This window comes from Neltuma alba, unplaced genomic scaffold (assembly GCF_004799145.2).
Source record: "Neltuma alba isolate B1F8T4 unplaced genomic scaffold, ASM479914v2 tig00010294_pilon, whole genome shotgun sequence".
Lineage (NCBI taxonomy): Eukaryota > Viridiplantae > Streptophyta > Magnoliopsida > Fabales > Fabaceae > Neltuma > Neltuma alba.
In genome coordinates, this window is record NW_021635212.1 from 1,204,138 (window position 1) to 1,224,693 (window position 20,556).

General features: G+C 32.6%; 2 protein-coding genes across 6 annotated transcripts; both read left to right on the forward strand.

Moving 5' to 3' along the window:
• Nucleotides 1-207: 207 nt before the first annotated feature.
• Nucleotides 208-7,157, forward strand: LOC114755530 (programmed cell death protein 2). 5 transcript variants are annotated; one of them, XM_028944419.1, is made up of 11 exons: nt 208-461; nt 3,188-3,485; nt 3,651-3,734; nt 3,978-4,108; nt 4,238-4,335; nt 5,066-5,154; nt 5,219-5,333; nt 5,625-5,782; nt 5,877-5,947; nt 6,369-6,483; nt 6,769-7,157. In XM_028944419.1, exons 2-11 carry the CDS (start codon nt 3,249-3,251, stop codon nt 6,928-6,930), a joined length of 1,260 nt encoding a protein of 419 aa, XP_028800252.1. In that variant the 5' UTR covers nt 208-461; nt 3,188-3,248; the 3' UTR covers nt 6,931-7,157. The 5 variants fall into 5 exon arrangements, with proteins under 5 accessions (XP_028800252.1, XP_028800256.1, XP_028800253.1 ...); XM_028944423.1 differs by having other exon boundaries at nt 4,068-4,108; XM_028944420.1 differs by having other exon boundaries at nt 3,198-3,485.
• Nucleotides 7,158-13,049: 5,892 nt separating this feature from the next.
• LOC114755622 (nucleobase-ascorbate transporter 1-like) lies at nt 13,050-20,326 on the forward strand. Its single transcript, XM_028944500.1, has 14 exons — nt 13,050-13,125; nt 15,041-15,138; nt 15,486-15,662; nt 15,769-15,869; nt 16,044-16,119; nt 16,817-16,876; nt 16,970-17,157; nt 17,240-17,336; nt 18,003-18,089; nt 18,273-18,331; nt 18,435-18,526; nt 19,117-19,194; nt 19,283-19,443; nt 19,823-20,326. Exons 1-14 carry the CDS (start codon nt 13,050-13,052, stop codon nt 20,033-20,035), a joined length of 1,563 nt encoding a protein of 520 aa, XP_028800333.1. The 3' UTR covers nt 20,036-20,326.
• Nucleotides 20,327-20,556: the final 230 nt, after the last annotated feature.

Sequence of the window (20,556 nt, forward strand, 5' to 3'; positions counted from 1 at the left end):
ATAAAGAACAATATAGTCATTTCAGAAAATTTACAAATTTCAAATTAGTCACTCATGTCTAAATTAGGATTTTACAAATTCAAGTAATCATTTTGGGATTTTAAAACTTAAGGCTCATTTTTGTGTTTTCCCCCCATATATTATATTTTAACTAATATTTTTCCCATTTGCCCTAGCCCGTTTGACCCTCTTGTTCTTTCGTTCGCCGCTGACTCTCAGTCTCCACTCCCCTGCGGTAGCAGCGACTCGCTCCTCTCTCCCCATCTCTCATTTCGGTTCGAGCTTTCGATTGCTCACTCCGTCCCTTGTCCGTCATCTATCTCGTTTCAGGTGGGGAACGCGTCAACGCAAGTGCGCACTAAATCTCGTCTATCTCGTCCGTCTCTCCTCCTTAATTCTTTAAGTCTCACCGCGCCACTCGTTTCGGGTGCTCTCTCTGTCTCTCGTCGATTTCATCTCAGGTTTGTCTTTCTTTCTATTTTGCTGTTTTTTAATAAGTTTGGTTGCTGATAGTTAATTATATGGATGACAGTAATAAATTAGTTTTGAAGCTTGAGGTAAAAATTGGAAGACAGTGGATAGAAATCGTTGGGGTGAGCATAAAATTCTTGTTTTGAGTCAAAGTCAGGAATTTTTCTTGCGAATAAGTTGAATAAGGCTTGTGAATTCCCGCTGATACTATAGGCCTCCGTTGTAACTGATGCTATATTTTTCTACTTTGAGTCAAAGTTAGGAACTTTGGTGTCTAATTGTTTGCATTAAGATTGTTGTTTGCTGGAACTACTACCTTCATTGTAACTGATGGTTCATTAAGACATTAACTGATCGATATGTCTTTTATATATTACTACCTCCGTCCTTAATCATAAGAGCTAGTCCTTAATTATAAGAGTATTAAGAGCTAGTTGACTAATTTGAGGAGATTGAGAAAAGAAGTTAAGTTATTTATTTGTAATAAATATGTATTGTTTTTTCTAAAATATCCTTATTAATCAAGTAATAAGTGTACGGGTTAAAACTATTATTGTTAGAATGATTATTTTGGGAAAAAATACAAAAATATGAGAGACAAAGTGAATTGGGGTCTTATATTTAAAACCAAAATAAAAGTCAAATAAAATCTAAGGATCGGAAGTAGTATATAGGAAGTTTGAGTTCATGTTTTTTTGTGCATGCATGCGTGCGTGCCCGCCTGTCTTTCTTTAAGGATATCTAGCTTCAAAAAAGAAGGGACGGATGGAGAAGTCATTTTCAAAATTGAATATGTTGGGGAAGACAAACAATGAATGACGTAAACAAAGTAACTATAAAATTCTGCTTTGACCCTTTTTGGCTTATGAATAGATGAAATCAACCCTAACTGCTGATTTGTTGTGTCTTCTTTTTCAATTTCTTTTTGGTCTTTGGCAGATTTTTTTATGAATCAATTGTATCAACTGGTTTGCTATGAATTGTGCTCTGTATCTGTATTTTTGTATCAAATACTGATGTAATTGTCTTCTTTTTTGTTGGCTTATTTTTCAAGTTGTTAAAGTTAACAACCAAAAGTAGTTTTGTGTATTGATATATCTTTAAAACATGGTCCCTTGAATTATATAATGTTTGCAGCAGCTTAAAACATGGTCCCTTGAATTGTATAATGTTTGTAGCAGCTTAAATGGATGAATGGATGATCAACCTTCTATTACATTCCCATCCCCATCAGTTGATGGAATATCTCAAGGTTTTTTTTTTCTTTGTTGTATTTTTTTCAGATGTTTCATCTTTTTGTCAACTTGTGGACTGTGGAGATTGATGCAAAGTTATAACCCATTTGAATTTCAAAGCTTTAATTACAATTTTGAGAGTTTCCTTGTTTTTAATTGAATAATTGATTATGGATGTTATTTAATTCTTGAAGAATGGATACTTGTTAAGATTTATTTTAGAATATTTGAATGTGCGGAAATGTAAAATTATGAAATGTATTTTTCAGGCATAAATGAAAATGTTTTCACATATGATTTAGTTAGGGTGACACCAATGGGTAGGGAAGCCTGTCTTGCCTAACCTGCCCATGCCTAGCCTAAAATGGTTAGGGCATTCACGTGAAGGGCTGGGCGGCTAATGAAAATGGGAATGATGGGGTAATTAACTGTACTTTTCGCTATAATTCAAAAGGCAGAGGGAGATGTGACAGTATTTGATGAAATGGGGCATTTGGCTGTAACTTTTGCTGAAAATGAAAAAATTGTCAGATTGAAAGTTCATCAGAGGTGAACGAGTTTCTGCTCTTTTTATTTTAAAAATATAGATATTAGAGGGAAAGTTCATCATGGCCTAAATGATTTCTCAAAAATGCAGTATATTGGGAAATAGTTTTCATAGTGTAGTATTTGGGTAATTATTTTTACTGTTTCCAATATTTTGATAAAAATGCCAATAAATTTCCCTTATAAGCAACTCATCTTCCTTTATATGCAAGTTATCATCTATATGTACAAATTAGTCTTTTGTATCTGAATAATGTTTTGTGCAAATCGTCTTCTCTATGCAACTCAACTTCTATTATGTGTCTGGTTTAAAAAAAAAAAAAAAAATCCCTTATGTGCAATTTATCTTTTTTTGTATAACCTATCATTCGAGGAACTATTTGTCAATTAATTTTCTAAACCAATTTTTTTTAACTTAGTTATTATTAAATCCATCTTTTTATCATTTCGAGAGAAAGCTTAGCAACCCTAAGTGAGTGCTCTCCTGCCGCTCTCCACCTCCAACATTCATTGTCTCACTGCCCAGTCCTTCTCTTGTCTCTCGCTGTCGTCACAGGGCTCACACTCTTACACTCTCTTGTATTCCAGGTTTTGTGCAATTTTTTTGTGCGTGTCCATTATCTTTTATTCCTGTCGCTATCCTCGCCTCTGTTTCTTCATCTCATGTGATGATTATCTAGTGTCCTTATATTCTATGATTAAGTCAGAGAAAGAAGTATTCTTTCCAGAAGGAAGTGACTGAATTGAATTTAAACCAACCTCCCTCATTGCTGTTGTGTCAATTTTGCTGTTGTTATGATATATTTGCTGCTCAGTTGTTTGTGTGTGTGTGTGTGTGTTTTTTTTTTCTTCTTCTTTTTAAAGTTCCTGGATCACTTCTGCATATATACGTTTTTGTTGTGGTTCAAACCATTTAGTTTGAGGTTTCTACTTAGTCTTGCGCAGAATCGAGTAACTGGAATACGTGGCACACTAGACAGTTAATTGCTGTTTGGGATGAATATGGATTGCAATGCCATTGGAGATCCTACAGACAAGCTCAAGGGTGTCCGAATCTCATCCCTTGATGATGATGATGATGAAGAGGTCCTTGTTGACAATGAGCATGAAGATTATGACTCTAACGATGAGGAGGAGGAGGAAGACCCTATTACTTTAGGTTTCATTGAGAAACCTAAAAATAAATGGTCTCTTCAACGGCAATATTTTCCCAGCAAAGCTGGAGGTGCCCCGGTAATTGCATAATTTAATCAAATTCTCTTATGCGACTGTATGTATATTGTGGGTATAACTATAAGAAGAAGCTATTCAAGCCTTGCATATTTTGAAAAGCAAATAAAAGTTTTTGCTGGTGAAACACTAATTCATGATTTGACGGTTTTATCTGTTTATAAATAGGCCTGGCTTGACCCAGTGAATATACCCCCAGGAAGGTCATGTACGTGTGACATATGTGGAGAGCCTTTACAATTTCTTCTTCAGGTAGGATTCCTTTCGAAATTGTAGTTTTATGAAGCTTATGTCTTTCTTATAAGTTTATGCCTTTCTTGAGCAATTTTCCTCTGTATTGTTTATTTGGTCGCCAATATTTATTTCCAAGTGTGATGAAATGTATCCTTACTCTTGGAATTATCTGTAAACTGTTCTTACATCTTCCTTAATATGTGTCTATTTGTCTGAGTTTTGCTAGTGGATGATAGTTTTATTTTATCTTTGAACTACAAGGTTTATGCGCCAACTGAAAAGGAAAGTACATTTCACCGGATGTTATTTGTTTTCATGTGTTCTTCAATGAAATGTCTTCTTCGGGATCAGCATGAGCAATGGAAACGCCATCCAGATAAGCCATCTAGAAGGTACTGCTAAACTATTCTTAATCTCTTTTCTTTGAGTTCTTTGGTCAATTTTTGTTATATAAGGGACAAATTCTCCTTTTCACTTCGTTTTTCTGTTGATTAGTTCTAATTATGCTATGCACTCTGAAGTGTGAAGGTTTTCCGTTGCCAGTTACCTCGTGATAATCCATTTTACTCTAGTGAACATCCGAAAAATGATGGGAGTGACAAACCCGTTGGCATTGGAGGTCAGTTTTACTCAGCTTCGTTTTTCCCCCTCTTCCTCTTAAGGGAAAAATCTATTTCTTTTTGCTAGACTACCCTCAACATTCTCACAAAAATTTTATTTTGAGAATTCGTGTGAGTTTTAACTTCTTTTTTCTACACACATGGAAGCAAAATTGGCTACCTTTTAAAACAGAAGAAAGTGATTTTTTGCATTTATGAATGTTTTGGGGGGATTGAGAATAAATTCATAACTATGAAGAGTTACCGTGTTATCTGTGGAATTGATAATTTGTTATGGCAGGGTGATTGAATGCTCCTTTGGGGCTGTACTTGTTGGGTTTCTTAGTTTATGTTGAACTATAAACGGTATTTTCCCCAACTGCATGCTGATGGGGCAAGTCATTGAAAGAATCCAGCGGGAATTTAAAAGACTTTATGATTCACATGCTAATTGCCATTTTTCTTTCTGCTTAATGTTACATCTCAACCTCAATGAAGTCAAAATTATTAGCCTGAATGAGTTGCTCATTACTTTGCTGTCTTTGGTGCTGCAACTTCTGCCTGCAATTTTTAAACTAAATATATAATGACAATCTGTGTTAGCAACATTCATCTATATATTTATGATTGGATTAACTCCTACTAATGCCTCTAGAAGTGGTTGGAATAAATGAACGCACAACATGTTGAGCAGCTTCTTTTTGCTTTTAAGACAATGTTTTGATTATTTTTCGCACTTTGAACTTATAGCTGCTCTATGCGATTGGTGTGTTACATGGAAAGGAGATAAACTCTGCAGTGGTTGTAGACAAGTGCGGTATTGCTCTGAGAAGCACCAGGTAATTTTGCTCTTCTTTTAGTTCTCTGTTTATAAATTTGATTACTGAAAAATTCTCCTTTCAGGTCAGCCATTGGCGCTCTGGTCATAAAATTGCTTGCCCGCAGATGAAAATTTCTGCACAAACAGCTACATCTGGACCAAACAATTGCGGAACCATTTCAGTGGAGTCTAAGAAAGGTTGGTGGTCTAAAGCTTGTGAGACTATTACTGGGCATAAATGATTGTTAAGAATGAAAACTGTGGTGACATCTTTGAAAACTCATGGTATGAAGAAACTAATTATAAAGATGATCACCGTAAGGTATAAAATTGTTATAAACTATTAAAGAAAAGCAAGTTGTACAATGCTCATCGAAAAAAGGAAAAAAAGTTGTACAAGCATTCATTATAGAGAGCTATTGTCAAAAGGCATTCTTGTGATATTTACATTGTTGCAAGTTCAACTCATAATCGTTCTTTACAATGCAGATGCTGGCAACACTCTGTGGCCCGAATTTGAGATCATTATTGAAGACGAAAGTGATAACAATAACCCTGACATTTCTGAGAGCAATGCTTTAACTAGTTCTTTGATATCAAAGAACAGAATTGATGACGCAATGAATTCCATATTGGAGAACTTTCAGGTATTGCCTCAAATTCACCTGTCATTGATGGTATAGTTTATATGCAGCTATGTTGTTTGCTAAGTTTTTTTTTTTTTTTTTGGCCTGTAAACAGGGTGATGATGACAAAAAGAGTTGGGTCTGCTTCCAGGAGCGTATTAGTTCAGCCCCTGAACAAATATTGAGGTGATTATTGCTTGACTGGTTGAAATTCTGTTGGATAATTGTGCTTCCAGCACCACAGAAATGTTTGGCAAGCAGGTTATACTGTGTCTTGGTGTGACCGACAAGCCTGAAAGTGAGATATTTTTTACCTGACTGGTCTATCTTAGCTTGTATGATACTTATATTGTGAACAGAGTGATGGTTGTGACTATGCTGCAATACATTATCTGACTATTATTCACATGAATGTTCGGCTGACCCTGTTAGAAACTTGGATTACCCAATTTAAAATGTCTCCACTTGCCAATACCGTATGTAGTGGCAATAAAAGATGTGAATGTGTTTTACCCATCTTAGAAAAATTTGGCGAGTCTTGCCCCTTTTCATTGTAATACCCTTTTTTATTGCATTTTTAATAGCTTATTTATTCTGGCGACAACAGGTATTATCGAAATACTAATGCAAGACCCATATGGCCTGTTTCAAGCGGTCGACCGTCTAAAGCTGATATCCCTAAATGCAATTACTGTGGTGGTTCAATGTGTTGTGAGTTTCAGGTAAGGTTTTTGAGGATTCGTTGATAGAAACTCAATGAATATAGTCCTTAGGTCCTTATTTGACTGACTGAAATAAATCAAGAGTTAAATAAATTAGTTGATTATAACAAATGTGATTTAATCTTCCTTAAAATATCCTGGACTTATATTATAGTATATATCAAGTAAATTAGTCCGGAGAAAAATGATAAATATAAAAAGAACAAAATAGATTGAGGACTGGAAGACTACTATTAGTTATTCTTGTTACCGAAATTACTGATTTAAAAATGTCGTTGGTGCCAGATTCTGCCACAGCTACTCTATTACTTAGGTGTGGACAATGAAGTGGACTCTATAGATTGGGCATCAATTGTGGTGTACACATGTGAAGCATCTTGTGACTCAGATGTGGCTTACAAAGAAGAATATGCTTGGGTTCAACTTTACCAACCTTCCACTACCTGACCTCACTGTTGAAATATCTATTTCTCCATTTTTTTTAATAGAGGAAGTATGAGATAGAAATATAGTAACGTAGCATCAAAAGAAAATTTTGTATTATAATAGGATATTGATTTTGTTATTGAGAATATTCAATTTTGGTTCATATTTATTCCGATAATCACTGCTCATGATAACATTGGTTTGAAGTTCTCTACAGCTTATATCTATTTTGAATCCCATTTGGTTTACTGTAAAGGTGGGGTAATCATGAGGATAATTATGCTTAAAATAGCAGCTTTAGATTAGATGTGCTCGGGTAGAAAGGGAATTTTTTAAAAGATAATTTTTGTCAGCTAATCTTGTAATTAGAATACAGTTGGCTAAAATATATTATTTCCGGTTGTTAATATGAGATTCAGTAGATTAAGATAGTTAATAAATTGCAAATATATATTTATTTACCATTTTTTTCTGCTTATCATTTTTATAAATTTACATGTAATTTAATAATACATATAAGTATAATAAACATGTAATAATGTAATATATATTATAATTAAGTAATTTAGTTATTTTTTTAATTTTTTTAAATTAGTTATTTAGATATTATATTAAGGGTGGAATGAAGTATTGGTTGATCGTATGACAGTATTTACAGGGTCAAAGCATGGATATATAAAGAATCAAAGAAAGCTAGGTTTTGTATGCTAAAGCAATGGATATGTTAAAATGTTTATACTATATTAATTATACACTTGTAATTTCTTTTTTTCTGGGCACCGAATTATATACAGGGAATTTATTTCATACTTTATGTGGATATAATTTTTCAGCCACCTTGTACATAGGGAAAATGACATATAAAGAAGTTTGAAAATATAAAATGTCAATTTGTGAAGCTAAGAAAATGTAATGACAGAGAGGAAAATACTTTCCAAATTGGAATTTTGAAAGTTAGTAAAATGCCAAAAATACCCTTTTTTTTTTAAAAAAAAAAAAACTCAACCCCTCACTAGTGGTCAGCGGTTGGCAACTGCCGCCGAGTGTCGGCCACTAGTGTGGTAGCTGTCGGTGGAGTTTGTTTGTAACTTTTTTTTTTTTTTCATTCATGGGAGAATATTGCAAGAAGTGATGGGGGTGAGATTTGATCCCACAACCTTTGGCCATGTGGGCCAACAAAAAGATAAATGACCATTGGGCTATTAAAAACTTTTTAATTTTATGATACAAATAAAAATATAAGTTGACTCTTTTACTTTGACTCCAACCCATGACAACAATTTACCTGAGGATAACAAGCCTTAATTGATGAATGACAAGTCTAAATTTGATATTAACAAAACAACTTTTTCTGATACACAAGAAGTAGCATGTACATTAATGAAAAATGACCATAATTTATTTGAAAATGATACGTCTTTACTGGAAAATGACAAGTCTAAACTTGAGATTAACAATGTGTCTTTTCCTGATACATTACAAAAAATAGCATGTACTTTAATTAGAAAGGACACATCTTTACTAGAAAATGACACGTCTTTAGTGGAAAATGACAACAATTTATTTGGGAATATACACATTATTTCTTGTTATATATCAAGGGAAAGGAAGACAGCGTTAGTACAGGTTAATTGCTTTGTTCCTTCATCCTTCTAAAGGCTACCAAAACATTGAAATATAAATAACAATTGCAAAGTTATTAATTATAATTATATTTGAGAAAGATTATATGAAGCAAAAGATAAAGTATAGCATTTATATCAATAAATACATACTTCCACATTAGGTTATAACCAATTTGACGTTAAAATTAATATTAATTATTGTAAGTTCTGCGCATTTATGAACAATAAGTTATATTATGGATAAAACTTAGATCCCTTTGCTTATATTTATTAGATCCAATTCTCTAATTAAATCTCGTCAAGTATACTTTTCTTAATAACAAAGTTTGGATAGGTAACATTTTAAAACTCTATTAGACTGTTATTAATAATAAAAGTCCTTACATTTATATACTCTTATGGTTCTTAATATATGACCTAATTATTAAGTTAATTTTAACCCTAAATATAAGATCTATTTCTCATACTTATCAATTTTTTTCTAAATTACTCCTAGATGCTCTCTCAATTATAATCAATTAGAAGAGGGAGAGGGGATGATTATGATATTTTAGGAAAAACATGCTATATTTCTTATAATTAACTAACTTACCTAATTTTCTTAATATAATCAAATTAGTTAAATAAATTTTATATTAATGATAGGAGGAGTATTATTTAGTATGTATGATTTATAAATAATATAACTTAATAATATTTTTTAAATTATATATATTAATAAATTGATTAATATCAATGGATATATATATTTAAATTCATATTTTTGTCGAGCAAGTCAAAACTAATGTCACACTTCAACCTGCAAACATTTTAGTGTTCGCCAACTCAAAAAAAAAAAAAAATCATATTCTTATGTATCAGTGAGTCCATTACATAATGAAATCTTATATAAATAAATCTATATATATATATATATATATATATATAACATAAAGATTCTACAATAAATCGCTTTACTTATAAATACTTTATTTTTTATACATTTTATATCTATAAAATAATTAAAAAAGATTAATGAAATGTGTAATATGGAATTATGGATTTGCAATCTGAAAATGGTTTAGAACAGTGAGATTAACTCGTTGGCCACAAAAAGAAAAAAAAAAAGGTAAATTTTTGGAAAATTGCAAAAAAACCTTGAAATTGTAAAAACGCAGATAGGGACCATTGACAACTTCACTTTGGGTTTTGACAACTTCAGGGCATATTATTCTTGTCAAAACCCAAAGTGAAGTTGTCAAGGGTCCCTATCTGCGTTTTTTGCAATTCCAAGGTCTTTTTTTACAATTTTCCCTAAATTTTTTTTTAATCTGAAAAAAAAAACAGTTAGATTAACATTGAGGGTTTGATGTTCCCACTTATTTACAATATTGCCATCCCCCCCACAGAGCGCTCAAAAGCAGCCAACCCGCGGTCTTCGCTTTTCACTTGGTCAGCACATATTCATTCTTGCTGCTTCCCCACCCAATAAAGCTAAAATTACAATGTGGTCCCTAAATTTATGTTTTTTCCCAAATGAATCAAAGATGTTCGTATAGTAATTTGTAGCACTAGTAATTTAGACTCAAGTGAACAGAAATTATAATTGATACCAAATTATTATTAAAATTGAAGAATTTATTATTTAAATTTTGTAAAGTAAAAATTTGATCTTCTAACTTCATACAAAATTTTAATTTAATCTTTTAATTTTATAAAATATCATTTTAGTTTTTTAATTTTAACACCATTAGTCTTAAATGATAATATTTTGTGTCAATCATTATTGCTTTTAAACAATAAACTTAGTATATTGGTATTTAAAATATCTTTTTAACGTGTCAAATTTCAATGTCAACATTTTTTTTATGATATTAAGGTTAAATCATTGAAAAAGACACTTTATAAAATTAAGAAGAAAAAAAAAACTTAACTTTTCATCACTTCCCAATTTCCCGTGCCTGTTTACCCTTTCTCAAATGTTCCCTTTTTATTTTAAATTTATATTTTTTTTAATTAAAATTTTTTTTTCATGCCAACCAAACTTAAGAATGATCATAATTTAGTAAAGGAAAATAGTTATGCTACCACATTTCGTTATTCTGAATATAAGATTCAGCAAAACATTCGGGCCCTTATATGTCATTTCCTCCACAAACAGATATCCAAGGAACCATCCCATGAAGCAGCTAGAAACAAAAAGGACTCCCGGCTTCGTGAATTTTAATGTTACAGTTTATAGCCCTGACAATTCATTTAATGCCCATTAACTCCCCTTTTCAAATTCACTCTTCTCAAAGTTTCTCACCGACCATCATTTTATCATTGGCATTTCTTTTTGCAGCTTACTTCAAATTAAATAATATTATAAATTAATCATGCTACAGTAATAATTTAAAATCAAATAATAATATTTTACCTAATATTTATGTAACATGTTAATTCAGTTGGTAATTAAGAATTATTTAAAATTTTAATTATTATACTAGCTACTACGTGACTTGTGGTGTATTGCCCAACTTTTTTTTTTTTTGACCGGAGTGTATTGCCCAACTTTGAACTATATGTTTGGTACTAAAGTTGGCATCCGACAAAATTTTTTAGATATTATAAATTTTCGGGAAATATGTTAGATTCAATAGTTCGATGATGGAAACAATTCATTAGTTCATTTTTTTTTACATTTCATGTCATATGTGTCTTTAGTATTTCTCATTGAATTGTAATATATCTTGTAGCATTTTTATTTTATTATTTATATACAAATAAGTTTTGGTTACAGAGCAATAATATCATAATTTTGAAAGTATCGTATGTTTTATAAATATTAAACATTATTTCAAATATTAATAATTATAAGAGACTCCTTTGCTTATAAAATTAATAAATATAATCAATAATTTATAATAAATATAAAATAGGGGAACAATCAATTTATATTAACTATAATTGAATAATATATGTATTATAACTAGTTAGTAGAATGGTTGACTTTACTAAATCATGAATTCCAAAGTATTAATGAATCAAATTTTTCAAATAGTTCATTCATTTGTATTTATGAAATAATTCATCCGATCCTAAATATAGGATTTAGTTTATAATACAGTTTCTACTATAAACTAGATATTATATTTAAAACCGGAGGTAATATATATTAAACTTATATTAGATTAGTTACGTATAGGAATTGACAGGTGAAGATTTGACACTTTGATAAATATAACTTTGTTTTCGCAAATAATTTAGCAAAGTCGTCTCATTTTATGGAAGTAAACATTTGCATTCTTACCAGCCTCCACCTTTTATTCATGAAATGGATATTGACTAAGGGGTTTGGTTTGTAATCTTGAAAGTTTTTCTCCCCCTCTTTTTATTGCAATAGAGTAAAAAGTACGTATTAAACATTAATATTTTGTCTAATTTTTTTGTTACAATGAACTGAATTTGCCGATATGGGGGATTTACACTGTTTGACTTGGTATTAAAACACTGACAAAAAAGAAAAAGAAAACTTAGTTTCAAATTTCCGAATTTCAAACAATTTGAATTTTAAATGATTGAGTTTATCTGGATTTGGTTTGTTTATAACAATCAAGAGAAAAATAACAAAAATTTATTGAATAAACAAAAATTTATTGAATTTCAAATGATTCTTATACCTAAGAAAATTTCTGTAGTTCCACAATTCATAAAAAATTACAATTACTAATATAAAATTAAAAATAGTCAAATTAATGACCTTTAGATTTTTGGAATTATTATAAATATGAACAATGTAAATATTTTTTAAAAATACAGTTGAGGCCCCAGAATTTTTTTAAATTTTAAATATTTGATATAGTTTTAAAAATTAAAATTTTGTATTATTGAATATAAATATTTGAAAATTAATATTCTTCCTATATCTCCTCCTAGGATACCCCTGCATCCTATGAAGGGTAAAACGGTCCCTCCATTTATTAGACAAAAAGTGAATTAAAAGAGTGCTTCCTCCTTTACTAGGTTACCCATGAAGCCTTGAAATTTCCCAGCTTTCCTATGAAGGGTAAAACAGTCCCTCCATTTATTAGACAAAAAGTGGATTAAAGAGAACGGTTCCCTCCTTTACTAGGTTCCCACATAAAGCCTTGAAATTTCCCAGCTTCCTTCGAATGACCCCACTCGTCATATTGTGAATTATGGCGCCTTTGGCTTCCATGATAGTTAATAAGGAATGAAATGGAAGATCTTCGGGGGGATTTGTCATTTTACATTCTCTTTCGAAGAGAGAAAACAAGTTTATTGGCCACATAAGAGGGAGTTACCCAGAAGCTCCGAGCTTATGCGTACACACACACACACGTATATATATTCATTTCCTTATTTATTCATTTTCATGCTTTTCTTTGCTTACTTTATATCTGCACTTTACTTTGTTCTGAATTCCTTTCCTTCCACCTTTTTTCCTCCTTCTTCTCTGTCATTACTATTATTTTTTTGTCTCTCGTTTCTCTTCTTGTGTGTGCGCTTTGTTAGAAGCTTCAGCTTTCAACAATGGCGGACAATATCCATGCACCTATGGATCAGCTTCAGGACCTTGAGTACTGCATAGACTCAAATCCTCCGTGGGGTACGCCTCGCTCTTTCTCTTTCTATAATCTCATTTGGGTTGTTTTGTTTCGGTTTTCCACGCTTAAAGACATGTGCTTTGTGGGTCTCTCTCCCTCTGTTGTTTTGGCGTCTATTGCCTACTCATTATTACTTCCATTTTTCTATTGCTTCTTATCTTCCTTTCATAATCATGTGCGCCCTTTAAAACAAGAGCTTTTTTAAATATTGATTTGACTGCAAAGTTGCAGTCAGTTTTCCCTCACAAAACAGAGGATGGAAAGCTTGTCATTTTCTAAAGTATGAGGACTGAACTTTTTTCTTAGCATTACAGACATTTCGTAATTGAAGGGAAAATGCCGCTATTTGTTTTGAGTTTTCTGAGTAACTAAAGAAGTGTAGAAACATGCTTTCACTGTCCTTTTTGGTGTGTTGATTAAAAGTTCAAATTTTTATGTTTCTCTCTGTTTGCTCTCTGAGGGTAATTTTCTTTATACTTCTGCGAACAAATTTACACTTTGCATTCTGGCGTTATAATTGGCATTTCGAGCTTCCCAGTACTTCATTATCATGTTTACTTAGCTATGGAAGATTAATAACCATGCGTCGCAAATGAGGGCATCAATAACGGCATCATGTCACGCAAAGTTACCCTTTCACCCTGTCAAGGTTGCTCAATTTTCTCCTTCTAGCTAGTTCTGGTGAATGATTAATTGATTACTGAAGAGATTAAAGTGGCCCCACATATTTATTTAAGACTAATCCTTTATTTATTTAACCTTTTTCTGTTGGTAACCCTTGCATGAGTTGATGTTCTATCTACAATAGCTAAGTCAATATTATTTATTTGTTTTTGCTGTATCCTACTCCTACGGTGAAATTATTTTGAATTCAAATCATCTTCTATAGTTAAAAGGTTTAAACTACTGGGCTATCTGGAATTGAGAAATGTAGCCATAGCATTAAAAAGGACAGAAATAGTTATTGACTTTATTTTCCAGACTTTGGACTAACTACTTTGTTGACTTATAAGAGGTGGAGAAATTTTAGGAAGACTCAATCATGTGCTTCTTGAGTTATGAAAATTATGCACTTGTTATGTTTTTAGTGAACTTGATAATGAATGCCCGAAACCTCTATCACATTTTTTTGTTCTTTGTTTTTTTTTCAAATTTTACTGGACAACATTCAGTTTTCTCTAGATTCCTAGCCACATGAAATACAGATGGGAACCTCATGAAGGTCCCTTCCGTTTCTTTACCATGGAAAAACGGGTGAGCATAATGTTAATCTGTATCGTACAAAATTTAGTGATAGTCAAAGTTTGTAAGATGGTAACTATGAGAAAATTGCCATTAAGATTCTGAAAAATTTTGCTTATATCACATATCCTATTGGCGTGTACATAAAGATTCGCTTGGATGTTTCTCTGTAAGTGACTGAGGTCTAGTTATGTTGCATCAAAAAACAATTGTCCAACTCTAGTCTTCTGTTGTCATTTAAGCATATGAATGTAAGTTGTCTGATATATTGCCTGTGCAAGTCAGATAATAAAAGAATGATATTCCATAATCTGCTGCTGACTTTCTTCAAGCTTGGGAGATATTACAAGTCCTGGCTGCATTACCATGTGGCCATGTTAAGTATGTTTCAACTAAGCTATAATGTGTTCTGTTGTGTGCGGGTGAGAAAAGAATAGAGAGAGTGGGAAAGAAGGAGGGAGGATTCTGTTACACCCTCCGAATCTTGATATCTGAAAAGTTCTAACTTTCTTAACTTTAAACAAATATATGATCTAAGTTAGAGTATAGGACGTCCAATATTTAGAGAGTGAAGGATACATGTTTTGGTATAGTTAGATGCTTGTATACATTCTGTTCTTTTTTCATTAAATTTTTGCCCCTTTTCCTGCTCATAGTGAATGTCCTTTTTTGCAGTGGAAACTATCTTATTAGGATTTCAAAATTACATACTGGTGCTGGGGACAAGTGTGATGATACCTTCATTGCTCGTTCCAGCCATAGGAGGAAGTGATGTAAGCTGAATTTCTGCTGCCTTGTGTTCTTTCATCTTTTCAACTTCCTTCACTATTGGCTCACATGTTCATGTATGGTTGCAAAGCCTTTTATTCGTGATTCACTAAAGACCATGTAGGAATGGTATAACAGTTTGTTTATGCTTTTTATCTCTAAGTATCTACATTTAGTTTTACCATGCTTGCGCTGATCTCTTGTGCCAATTCCCATTCTAATTTTCAACTTGACAAAACTTCACAGAATTCTTTTTAACTATATAGGGTTAAATTTTGGCCAAGATGATCTTGTCAGGTTCTGTTAATATGGTGTACAAAGCATTTAGTGATTTGCTTGCTCATACAACCAGGGTGACAAAGCAAGAGTGATACAGACTTTACTCTTTGTAGCCGGCATTAACACACTTCTCCAATCACTTTTCGGAACCAGATTGCCTGCAGTTGTTGGAGGATCTTATGCCTATTTAATTCCAGTCGGTTATATTATCAGTGACTCTTCATTGCATCGAATTAATGATAATCATGAAGTAAGTTTCCTTCACATCTCATCGTAATGCATCAGCTTTAACAATGATTTTCTTTTCTTTCTTGCCATCTAATAATTGACTGAGGTTCTTCCCTTGTCATTGGCAGAGATTTATACAGTCAATGCGAGCTATACAAGGAGCTTTAATTGTAGCCTCAAGTATTCAGATAATCTTGGGATATAGCCAAGTTTGGGGACTACTTTCAAGGTACACAAGTTGCATCTGAAAATGTTGATTAAATGAAAATTACAAAAATAATATATCTAAGCATTTACTGAAATATGGTTTCCCCACCTAGTGAAATAAGGATTGTTGTTGTTGTTGGTGGTGGTGTTGTTGTTGTTGATTTACTGAAACATGGTTTATGGATCTTCTCCCTAGATTTTTCAGCCCTCTTAACATGGCACCTGTAGTTGGATTGCTTGGATTAGGACTCTTTCAACGAGGATTTCCTGCGGTATGTGTTGCTATGAGCAGCTTTATATGTTATACATTTGGAAAACCTTAGCCTTTTCGAGAAGAAAATGACAAGGGAAATTATGTGACCATACCATTTCAATTATAAAAGGACTTCTACTCTACAATCTGAATGTTGCTAAACAATGTAGCATCTAAAAAGCATTCCTTGAATAGCTGAATGCAACCTCTGAAGTTGATTCCTGTTTCAAGTGACTACATTTTTTTTTCCTGAAGCTTAGAGTTGGACCTCTGCTTCTATCTTTGCTTATTTGAAGGCTTAGTCTAAATTCTATCATTTTAGATTTATGAATAGTACTTGATTTGACCTCTAAATAACCATATTAATGAATCTTCTTTTAGAAGGCTATTTTAACTCACTAAGCTATCTAATGCCAGATTGAAACCTTATTTGCATAATTGCATACCATCTAAGTTTAATGGCTCATTTGGTATGCAGAATATTAGGGATAGAAAGTAAAATAGAATAACAATGGAGAAAAGAATCTTACTTATATGCCTGGAAAAAAAAAAGATGGTAATGTTGAGTGATCATATGAGGAACATAATAGATGCCATGTATTTGTTTGTTTGTTTTGTTTTTTTTTTTTGGTTTTTTTTAATTGGAAAGGGAATGCTTTTCTTTATGATATAATATGGGCCCTAAGAGTACTCAATCATTTGATTATCTATTTCAGTTGGGAAACTGTATAGAAATTGGCCTGCCAATGCTCTTGTTAGTGATTGGATTATCACAAGTAAGTGGAAAATCACTAATAAAACATGGTGCTTCAAGCCATCACATTATTCAAATCTTCCTTCGGACGAAACTAATTCTATCTAATTTGCAGTATTTTAAGCATGTGAGACCATTTAGAGATACCCCTATATTTGAAAGATTTCCAGTGTTGATTTGCATTGCCATTATTTGGATCTATGCTATTATATTGACTGCAAGTGGAGCTTATCGGCATAAACTTGCTAGAACACAGCATTTTTGTCGTACAGACAGAGCAAACCTGATATCTACAGCCCCATGGTACATCTTTTTGTTCGATTCTTCTTAAATTTTGAACCACTTAGTTGCTGAGGTCTAAGGTTTCTTTCAATGCTAATAATAGGTTCATGTTCCCCTACCCACTCCAGTGGGGCCCACCGACCTTTTCTGCTGGTCATGCATTTGCTACAATGTCTGCAGTTATTGTCTCAATGGTTGAGGTAACCATTTATTATCCTAATCATGTCATTTACCATTAGCACTGTTATTTTCACTATTCTGGCAAAGAGAATGATGTTCTTTTTCTGATGCAACATAGCATGCCTAAGTTATGTTTAACCAAATGCAAACACACGCGAGAAAACATTAAGTGATAAAAGCTGTTGGACCAAAAACCCTGGGCTTTTAAATATTTGTGGTACATATATTTTATGTCTTGTTCAAATGGTTTGGAAATAACTTTCCATGGTCTTGAGAAATTAGTATAACCACACACCAGCTGCTCCCATTGTGTTCAGTTATTTCTGTTGACTATTTCTGTAACTACGATATTTACACTCTAAAAATTGTTCAAGGGGCTGAAGATATTTTTCTCAACTCATTTATTTGGTAGTAATTAGACAAAGGGATTTTTCTTCCCTGTTCTGCAATGGCTATTATATCTTTATAATCATTATTCAATGTTCATTTTTATTACTTTTTCAAAGTAAGAGAATATGTTTAATTTTTACCCTCAAAATCATTTTTTTATTATTTTCCGATCCATTCATTTTTCAACGTGCATACCAAATGATAAAAGGAAGAATTTAGAATAATCATAATGTTGGCCTCTTTACGATTTTGGGGAATTCTGCAATGGTGTTCTGATAAAGAATTTCTCATTGCAGTCAACTGCTGGATATAAGGCAGCATCCCGGTTGGCAATTGCAACTCCACCTCCTGCTTATGTTCTGAGTCGAGGCATTGGCTGGCAGGTAAGTCACTACTTACCACAAATCAGTTATTGATAAAGTGCGGCCTGTGGTCATACTGATTGTTAAATTTTGATTATATTGATTTGTTGGTCCTGTTACTTGAATTGCAAGAAATGCATAATAACATTATTATAGATCTGATACTTGATGTGTCTGAAAGCTGATCCTATTAATTTTGCACAGGGCATTGGTGTCTTGCTCGGTGGTCTTTATGGAACAGGGACAGGTTCTACCGTTTCAGTGTAAGTGACACCCTTTCGTGAGATGTTACTGCAAAGTTACTTGCAAATGGTCTCTCTAATCTTTGAATATTAGTTTGATGACCATCTTTATTATGCATTCCAGAGAAAATGTGGGCCTTCTTGGACTAACCCGAGTTGGAAGTCGAAGGGTTGTTCAGATTTCTGCTGGTTTCATGATATTCTTCTCCATGTTAGGTTGGTATAGTTCTTTCAAAACATTAGTCTGCACCACTGATACAACAGAAATGAGGCTCTGATGTTTTATTTCTTTCTCATGTTGTGTATTTTAATTGGGGAAAATGAAAATACATCTCTTCATCTCTTTGTAATTTATGAACATCATCAACTTTGAAATGATATATTTCCAACTTTGACATTTAAAACCTTTTGTTTATTACTTGGTTACAGAATATGACATTTCATACCTTTATCCTGCCACATGAACCCCCTATTAGTTTAAACGTAAACAAGAGTGCAAGAGTGATTGGTCTCCCTACCTTAAAAATGTATTAAAAAAGAGACATTATTGAGTATAACAAAGATATAAAAAGCATCCTTTCCATCTTTATCTTTCCTCCTCAATACCAAACGGGGCCTAAATCCCAAAGTTTCCAGTAGAACTGTTTGCAAATGACTTAAAGGGTTGCATCCACATTTTCCTATGTTTTCTGATGTTCTAAGCTTAGTAAGTTAGTTGTTTTCTGTTATGATGATAGAGTAGAAATTAGAGTAGGAAGATAGTTTCATTTACACTAGCTAAAGTATTATTCTATTTGTTTCTGCAGGGAAGTTTGGGGCTGTCTTTGCATCTATTCCGTTCCCAATATTCACTGCACTGTACTGCATTCTCTTCGGTCTCGTAGGTACACAAGCAATTAGTTCGATTGAATTTTTATTTCCATAGTTAACTTTGGCTCCTCCATTCACAGTTACTTGTTTTTGTTCCTTTAGCTTCAGTTGGAATATCATTTCTTCAGTTCACAAACATGAACTCCATGAGAAACCTAATCATCACTGGGCTATCATTGTTCCTTGGAATTTCTATTCCTCAATTTTTCAATGATTACTGGAGTCCTCCACATCATGGCCTTGTTCATACCAATGCTGGATGGGTGAGTTTTCGTTTAGTGGCATAATTAGCTATTACGCAAAATTTGATTGAGAAGAGTAGTGATCAAAGTGTATAATAGATATTACACTAGTTTTTTGTGCAAGCAAAATAAAATCTCGTCCCAGAAATGCTGAACCAAACAGTTAAAGTTAAATAAATTACAGTTCCTTCTTTGTGGTTTGACTCAAAATTAAAGTGGTTTAGAATATTTTCTATTAATTTAGAACTAGTTTCAAGCCCTTTGATGGGATTAAGTGGAAAGTTGTCTTAAAAGGCTGAGATTATTGATTAAGACATAAGCAAACCATCCCTCCATTGTTGCTGAAATTTTTGAACATCAAGAACTCATTTTTATGTGTGACAATGTGTCATCTTTGTAGCTCAATGCACTCATAAACACCATATTCTCATCGCCGGCCGTAGTGGCTTTGATTGTGGCAGTGTTCCTTGACAACACGCTCGAGGTTGAAAAGTCAAAGAAAGATAGAGGGATGACATGGTGGGCAAAGTTCAGAAAGTTTAAAGGAGATAGCAGAAATGAAGAATTCTATACTTTGCCATTCAATCTCAACAGGTTCTTCCCACCTACTTGATATTCATGAGAATGAGAAGCACAGATACATAAATCTTTAAGTCATGGCAAATATGATGAGTAATATTCTTTCTTCACAATCATCCTTTGATTTTTTTAACTTGGTCCCAGTTAGGATTATAAAGCATTTGGATTCATGCTCTGTAGATTCAATAAAGAGAATATTTATGTTTCTAGCTTTAGTACCTTCTCAAAAACTCTCAAGACTATTTCTAATTTGTAGTTACATTCTTTTATGGAATTTTCTTCAAATGTATCAATCCATGAATGTAAAGAATCCTAATTTCTTATATATGTTTGCTAAAGTATGCTTTATTAGATGAGTAAAAAAGGGCGAAAACAAAGACCTATCAGCAAGACTTCGGTTTATAATAAGTGGACTATGAATGATATTTTTATTTTTAAATTAAACACAAGGGAGCTTTGTCATATTCTTTTTGTAGTTATCACTTATCACTGTTCCTTGTAGAGGCCAGATATAATTTAATTCTTTTTTTTATAACATAAATTCTATTTGATGAT